Source organism: Tachysurus fulvidraco, chromosome 18 (genome assembly GCF_022655615.1).
Source record: "Tachysurus fulvidraco isolate hzauxx_2018 chromosome 18, HZAU_PFXX_2.0, whole genome shotgun sequence".
In the NCBI taxonomy this organism is placed as follows: Eukaryota; Metazoa; Chordata; class Actinopteri; order Siluriformes; family Bagridae; genus Tachysurus; species Tachysurus fulvidraco.
In genome coordinates this window covers 17848814-17857470 of record NC_062535.1, presented here as the reverse complement: position 1 = coordinate 17857470, position 8657 = coordinate 17848814, and the positions used below count along the sequence as shown (strand labels likewise).

General features: G+C 51.2%; 1 protein-coding gene across 1 annotated transcript; it reads right to left on the bottom strand.

Moving 5' to 3' along the window:
* Positions 1 to 5527: 5527 nt before the first annotated feature.
* On the bottom strand, positions 5528 to 7917 carry LOC125139393 (B-cell receptor CD22-like). Its single transcript, XM_047803068.1, has 5 exons — positions 7877 to 7917; positions 7407 to 7569; positions 7248 to 7308; positions 6599 to 6850; positions 5528 to 5802 (listed from the first exon to the last, which is right to left on the bottom strand). Exons 1-5 carry the CDS (start codon positions 7915 to 7917, stop codon positions 5528 to 5530), a joined length of 792 nt encoding a protein of 263 aa, XP_047659024.1.
* Positions 7918 to 8657: the final 740 nt, after the last annotated feature.

Sequence of the window (8657 nt, the reverse complement as noted above, 5' to 3'; positions counted from 1 at the left end):
CCCCAGAGGCCTTTTCCAGCACTTCTGTCAGGCTCCAGTGCTGTCCATCCGGATACTCGGTGGCCGTTTGTCGTGGAGGTGGATGCCTCCTTGACCGGCGTCGGTGCCACTCTCTCGCAGTGGTCAGGAACCCCTCATCAGCTCCACCCCTGTGCCTTCTACTCCCACAAGCTCTCTGCCGCTGAATGTAAATATGACATCGGCAACCGGGAGCTCCTGGCCATTAAACTAGCCCTAGAGGAGTGGAGACACTGGCTGGAGGGGGCAGAGCACCCATTTACGGTGGTCACCGACCACAAGAACCTGCAGACAGGCTCGCTGGGCCCTCTTTTTCACCCGGTTCTTCTTCCACAACACCTACCAGGCCGGAGCACAAAACGGCAAGGCCGATGCCCTCTCCCGGATGTTCGGACCTGAAGAGCCCAGTGACCCCGAACCTATCCTTCCTCCTGCACCCATTCTGATCCTCTGGGACCTCGACCAGGAGATCCGGGCGGCCACTCGCCAGGAGCCCGCTCCAGAGGGCTGCCCTGAGGGATGTGTCTACGTCCCCACTCCCTGTCGGCGTGGGCTCAGTCGGTTCACGAAGGACCAGGATCAGGCCACCCGGGGGAGAAACAGACAGTCCAGCTCATGCAGACCCGTTATTGGTGGCCCGGGATGGTCCAGGAGGTGACCCACTACGTCCGAGGCTGCTCCACCTGCGTCGGGTCGAAGGTCCCCCGCCACTTACCAGTGGGCAAGCTGAGGCCGCTTCCGGTGCCCCAATGTAACTGGTCTCACCGGGGGGTCGACTTCCTTACCGACATGCTCCGGTCGTAGGGGAACACCTGCATCCTGGTGCACTTGAAGGGCCTGCCGACCGCCCATGAGACCGCAGAGACACTCTTCCAGCATGTCTTCCTGAACTTTGGCCTCCCGGAGGAGATCGTGTCGGATTGAAGGTCCCAGTTCACATCGCGGGTCTGGCGGGCCTTCTTCCAGCTCCTGGGGGTTTCAGTGCACCTCTCATCTGGCTATCACCCCCAGTCCAATGGCCAGGCGGAGCGGAAGATCCAGGAGCTAAGTCGGTATCTGCGGACCTACTGCGGCCAGCACCAGGAGGACTCGTGCCGTTTCCTGCCATGGGCCGAGTACGCCCAAAACTCGCTCTGCCAGGACTCTATGGGCCTCACCCCCTTCTAGTGTGTATTAGTATTCCAGCCTCCTCTGTTCCCCTGGTCTGACGAACCGTGCGACGTGCCCTCTGTGGACTACTGGTTCAGGGAGAGCCACAGGGTCTGGGAGTCGGCGCACACTCAGCTCCGTAGGGCCGTCCACGAGGCCCGCCGGCATGCCGACGCTCGGCGACTGGAGGCGCCGCGTTACCACCCGGGGATCTGGTGTGGCTATCTACGAGGGACCTCAGGCAGGTTACCTGGTGGACCGGGAGGGGTACGGTCCTGAGGAGCATACATGGGTAGCCCATCAGGACGTGCTGGACCCTGCGCTGCTGGTAGACTTCCACGCCACGCACCCGGGCCGCCCGGCACCCCGTGCCAGGGGCAGGCCTTGTCGCAGCATTAGGGCGTCAGGTGCCGCCCCTGAGGGAGGGGGTGGTGTCAGGGAGCACTCTGCTACGTCTCCCATCCGCGCCCCGCCTACTAGGAGCTCCTCGCCAGCATACTGAATACACATACCTGACACTCATTTACACACTCATTACACCACCTATATATACACTCCGTCACACACTCTCCCCGTCCTTTATTATCCGTACTGCTTCCGGAGTGTAACCAAGTGGATTACGTTCTCCCGTTGAAAGCACAGTGCCGTGATTCTCCTATGCGCCCGTGTACTTTCTTTTACGGACTGCCTCTCGTCTTCTCAGTTCTCAGGACATAGCGGGTGTAATGTGTCTGTCTGTGTTTTCCCCTTGTTTCTGTCTGCCGTCTCTCCCTGATGTTAATTGTTGACCCCGCCCACCTATCTGTTACCATGGACACTAATTACATTCATTCTCTTCCCCAGGTGTTTTGTCTTAGTCCTTGTCTGTCTCTGTTTTGTGATTGGTTCTCGTTCTCCATATATACTCTGTCTGTTCACTTCAATGTTGTTGGTCGTTTTTGGTGGTGGTGTGTGCATGTCCATGTTCCCGTTTCCTGTTTGTTCCGCGTTGCCTGCCGGTTTGTTTGTGTTTTGTTTATATTAAACCTTAAACTGCATTTGGATCCTCACTCGCCTTTGTCTCACCGTGTCACATCGTGACAGAACGACCAACCGCCAATGGATCCAGCAGAACTCCTGTTTTGCCTACGTCAGGAGGATGCCCCAGTTGAGGAGTATACGGAGGTATTCGTGGACCTATGCAATGAGGTCAACTTTGGGGAGAAGGCCCTAAAAGACATTTTTAAGCATGGACTAAGGGATATACTGCGGTATCTGATGCCGTCTACCCGGGAGATCAAAACATTCTCAGAGTTCGTCAACCTGGCATTGCTCCTGGACGGGTCCACGCTAACCTTGAGCACTGTAGAGACGGAAGCCGGCCGTAAGTATTTTTTGGGGGGGGGGCAGCAAGCATCGGGATCCGTGGGCCACAGAGTGGAATCAGCCACGGACGCCCGAATGCTCCACAGTGCCTCCGCCCAGACCAGTCCCGTGCACATCCGTGATTGAGCCAGTTCCCATGGCTACCGTACCGGCGAGCTCGGCTGAGGTCCGTGCTAACCGGCTGGTCTCCAAACTGGCGGATACCCCGATGAGGTCGGCTCGGGCGGCCGGCATCCCTAAGCCGCCAGCTGGACCAGCCGAGTTGCCGGAACCAGCCGGGTCGCCGGAACCGACCGGGTCGACGGAACCTGCCGAGTCGATGGAACCTGCCGGACCGACCGGACCGACCGGGTCGACGGAACCGACCGGGTCGAAAGAACCTGCAGAACCGTCCGGGTCGACGGAACCGACCGGGCCGAAGGAACCTGCCGAACCGACCGGGTCGATGGAACCGACCGGGCCGAAGGAACCTGCCGAACCGACCGGGTCGACGGAACCGACCGGGTCGACGGAACCTGCCGAACCGACCAGGTCGATGGAACCTGCCGAACCTGCCGAGCCGACCGGGTCGACGGAACCGACCGGGTCGATGGAACCTGCCGTACCGACCGGGTCGACGGAACCGACCGGGTCGATGGAACCTGCCGAGCCGACCGGGTCGACGGAACCGACCGGGTCGACGGAACCGACCGGGTCGACGGAACCTGCCGAACCGACCAGGTCGATGGAACCTGCCGAACCTGCCGAGCCGACCGGGTCGACGGAACCGACCGGGTCGATGGAACCTGCTGAACCGACCGGGTCGATGGAACCGACCGGGTCAATGGAACCTGCCGAACCGACCGGGTCGACGGAACCTACCGGGTCGACGGAACCGACCGGGTCGACGGAACCTGCTGAACCGACCGGGTCGACGGAACCGACCGGGTCGACGGAACCTGCCGGGTCAACGGAACCTGCCGAACCGACCGGGTCGACGGAACCGACCGGGTCGACGGAACCTGCCGGGTCGATGGAATCTGCCGAACCGACCGGGTCGACGGAACCTGCCAAACCGACCGGGTCGAAGGAACCTGCCGAACCGACCAGGTCAACGGAACCGACCGGGTCGACGGAACCTGCCGAACCGACCGGGTCAACGGAACCGACCGGGTCGACGGAACCTGCCGAACCGACCGGGTCGACGGAACCGACCGGGTCGAAGGAACCGGCCGAGCTGACGGAACCAGCCGACTCAGCCGGGTCGACCGAAATGACTGAGTCAGAGAACGCGGTCGACATCATGACACCCAAACTACCTGAACTCTCTGCCTGGCCTGAACCTATGCATGTTTCTGTTTTCCTGTGTTTTGCTTCGCTGGACTTGCCAGCCCTTCTACCTCCTGTCCCTGTTCATAGGCCCAAAGCACCACCCTGGCTGCCAACTCCGTTCTGGTCTCTGGCTCCGCCTCCAGCACCACCCTGGTCTCTGGTCCTGCTCTGGCCTCCGGCTCCGCCTCCAGCACCACCCTGGTCTCCGGTCCGGCTCTGGTCTCTGGCTCCGCCTCCAGCACCACCCTGGTCTCTGGTCCTGCTCTGGCCTCCGGCTCCGCCTCCAGCACCACCCTGGTCCCCGGTCCTGCTCTGGCCTCCGGCTCCGCCTCCAGCACCACCCTGGCCTCCGGTCCTGCTCTGGTCTCTGGCTCCGCCTCCAGCACCACCCTGGTCCCCGGTCCTGCTCTGGTCTCTGGCTCCGCCTCCAGCACCACCCTGGCCTCCGGTCCTGCTCTGGTCTCTGGCTCTGCCTCCGGCACCACCCTGGCCTCCTGTTCTCCCGGCGCCGCCCTGGCCTCCTGCTCTGCCGGCGCCGCCCTGGCCTCCTGCTCTGCCGGCGCCGCCCTGGCCTCCTGCTCTGCCGGCGCCGCCCTGGCCTCCTGTTCTCCCGGCGCCGCCCTGGCCTCCTGTTCTCCCGGCGCCGCCCTGGCCTCCTGCTCTGCCGGCGCCGCCCTGGCCTCCTGCTCTGCCGGCGCCGCCCTGGCCTCCTGCTCTGCCGGCGCCGCCCTGGCCTCCTGCTCTGCCGGCGCCGCCCTGGTCTCCTGCTCTGCCGGCGCTGCCCCGGCCCCCGGCTCGGCTGGCGCCACCCCGGCCTCCTGCTCGGCGGGCGCCACCACTACACGAACCCGACCCGCCCTCCCACCCTGGTTGCGCCTTCGCTCCACTCGCCTGAACTGGGTTTTGTGGACTTGGGAGCATCTGGAAGCCGCTCGTAGGGGGGGGGCTCTGTAATGTGTCTGTCTGTGTTTTCCCCTTGTTTCTGTCTGCCGTCTCTCCCTGATGTTAATTGTTGACCCCGCCCACCTATCTGTTACCATGGACACTAATTACATTCATTCTCTTCCCCAGGTGTTTTGTCTTAGTCCTTGTCTGTCTCTGTTTTGTGATTGGTTCTCGTTCTCCATATATACTCTGTCTGTTCACTTCAATGTTGTTGGTCGTTTTTGGTGGTGGTGTGTGCATGTCCATGTTCCCGTTTCCTGTTTGTTCCGCGTTGCCTGCCGGTTTGTTTGTGTTTTGTTTATATTAAACCTTAAACTGCATTTGGATCCTCACTCGCCTTTGTCTCACCGTGTCACATCGTGACAGCGGGCTGCGCCTTCGGAGCGAACCACCGGATTATCCCTGCGTTGCTCCGCAAGTATTTGTTTTGGCTTTGCCTTTGAGTTTGCATTAAACTGTTTTCACTGCTACTTCTGCTTCCGCCTCCGCATAACAGTTTACTGGGAAAATATTTAAACACACAGATCTGTACAACAGAAAAGTCTTTTGGACTCCACTTTTTATATTAAGGTGAAAATATTCTGTAATTTCTTACCTTATAGACAAGAATTTGACAGTTAGACAAATACAGACAACCAGAACAACACCAAGACCTGCGTACACACCTGAGCTCAGGGAGTCTGTGTGGATGACAATGTAATAAAAATCAGGGTTAAATATTTATCAGTTTGTTTCTCATTTATAGATTTACATCATCACCTTCACCATTAATAGTGACAGGCACTGCAGCTGATCTCTCAGAGCCGTGTTCATTCTGAGCCTCACAGTAATACTGTCCGCTCTGTACAGGTCTGTAACTCTGTCCAGATCCTACAGGTGATGATTCTTTCACCTTAAACCAGGTGTAGTTCTGTACAGGTGGGTTGGCATCACTCCTACAGGTCAGAGTCACTGAACTGTCCTCCACTATCTCACCAGAGGGGCTGATGGACACTGAGACATTCTTTGGACGATCTAGAGAGTTCCATGACCAGAGTGAGGAAAGAAGTTCGTGGTCATAATTAATGCTTTTGTTCTGTCTTTCATCAATAATTGAATGCAGTTTATAACTATTATTTCTGTGCCTTTTTTGATTATTACGTTTGGCTTTAGATTTCATTTGAATCTTTATTATTGGGATAAATCAGAGACCCCTTTCTGTAAATGGCTGTATTTCTTTCCCTTAGTGTCGGAATGGGATTCAATAGAGTTTTTATCTACTTTCCTGTCATTCTTAGAATTAACACTAAAAATACTTCAAGATTCAAATCACACAGAACAATAATAACATTATTAACTCCAACACCACAATAACAAATCACCAGGGGCAGGTTGAGTACCTACTTAATTCTATATTTTAGGACAACAGTTCATTAGAATTACAGAAGAAATAAAGAAATAACCAGTGAATTTACCACCACACATGAATTCCACTTTCATAAACCAAAATGCAAATAAACTATTTGCTCTAATTATCACTCTATTTTACTAATCAACACAAATATGAAATTGCTTCCAGAATTCATTAATTAATAGATTCAGTAAATACAACAATTATACTAGACTTTTTATTGTAAGTAATTTTTTTTTAAAACATAATGATAACATTTTAGATCAAATCTATGGGACTGTCATCTGATCTCAGGCTTCAAGCTATGACTGTCAGTCAATGTCATTTTGTGTTTTCTTTACTTACACCAGTACTTTATTTTGTTTTCCTTTATTAACTATCAAGTTATAAAGTATATTTAAGAAGGTAAATAAAGCTCACATCTGACTCTGAGGGTTTGAACAGGAGAGTGGAGATCTTCATATCCTCTTACAGCACAGCTATAACTGCCTGCATCCTCACTGCTGACCGACTGCAGACGGACTTCATTGTTCTTGTTGGTCATTGTGGTTAAATCTCTGCTGTTTTTGTACCAGATGAATGTTGGATCAGTCAGATTGCAGGTGGTTTTACAGGTCAGAACGACTGATTGTCCTTCTGTCACTTCTGCAGGAGCGATCTGAAGATCAAGACCTTAAACAATGAGAGAAATGTTAAATCATGAAAGCCGTCCAGAAGCCAGTAGAGCGTCTATTTCTTAAATAACGATCTCCAATCCTGCCTCTTGTTTCCTCTTTCCCTGAACCCTCCAAACACGCTACACTGTGATTGGTAATGAAACCAGTACTGAGTGTCCACTTACTTTCTCTCTAATTATTATGTAGATTTTTAAACATTTATAATGTTTTGGTTGAAAAGTGAGCTTGTGGTGTCTTTCTTTAAAATAAATGGTGTTTTGTTTGAGATGTTTTCTAATGTAGTGAAAATTAAAAATGTAGAAAATAAAATTAGAAGATTAAGTGCTGCTTAAGGGTCCAAATAAATTCTGATGCAATTATATAAAAAAGATTATTTTCTTTACCTATAACACTGAGTGTAACATTGAGTGTAACTCCAAGTTTACCCAGGTATCTTTGTCCCTCTTTGTCCCTCTTTGTTCATCTGTTTTCTTCACATCACTCAGTCTGAGGTGGAAGAGATTCTGTACATCTGTTAAATACGTCACTCTGCCTGAGTATCCTCATTCATTATACAGATCAGTCGGCTCTTTAAACCAAACTGGGTTAATTAACCAAAACCTCTGTGTCACTGTAAGACCTGGTGGGTGTGTGTAAGTGACGTTCATAATCACTGTAGATCCTTTTAAAGCACAGAGATTAAGTTGGCTGTATTTCACACTCCATTCCCAAGAGCTGAAACATGATACATAAAAGTGATTAGAGATTATTATCCTGAACCCCATCAAACACTCAGTTCACTCACAAGTAAAAACTATTCTTCACGACTGGAAGAAAACTGTAATGTGGAATTAATATTCAAACTGAATCTGCATTTTGATCCTTTATTCACAGAGAAATAAAAAAGCAGGCATATATATTTTTTCTGTATTTTACACATGATTCTTAAATGGACCTTAAGAACAAGCACAGATTTGCTGATTAAATCAGTTTGTACTGTCTCCAGTGTGTGTGACTGTGATAATGTAAAGGTAAGACTCACCTGTGATCATGAGGAGGAAGATCAGACAAAGCAGACATCATTCTTCTATGAAGATTCTATATACAACCTAAAATATAAAATAATCAACTTCAGTAAGGTGGAGACAGTAAGTTTGCTTCATCATACTACTCCATAACTCAGGAGTTTACACCACACACACTGTCTGTCATTTCTTACATAATAATCACACTATATTCTACCAATAATAGGAGACTCTTTAAAGATTTACAGAAAAATTAATAAATCACTGTACTGGAACATTCACAAGCTACAAATGAAAATCTGTGCATGAATTCACTGATACCAGCTCTGTTCAAAGCAGATAATGAATGTTTCAAATATGTTTAATTGTCATGCACTAATTACAGATTAATAAATTTAGCAGAATCTGATATTTGAAGGAGAGATTTTCTAAACACATCTAAAGTTAAACACAACACATTAAAATAAAGTTAAACACAAAACATTAAAATAAAGTTAAACATGAAGGCAGGTCAAAATAATAAACAAAAAAAATAAGCTTACTTTAAAGTTTGCATGTGTTTCTATGGACTGAAGTGATTTATTCCTGTGCATGAGGATGTTTGTATATTTAGAACTACTCCTGTGCTTAAACCCCTAGTGGTAGGAAAGTGTAATGACATTAAACTGATTATAAGTAGGCTTCAGCAGACGACTGTGCTCTTAACGGGAAGTTGTTGACCATAGATGGTGATGTGGAAATGAATGTGGTGGTGCAGAAGCAGAGCAGCTTAGAATGTGTGTCATTTATCAACGTCCG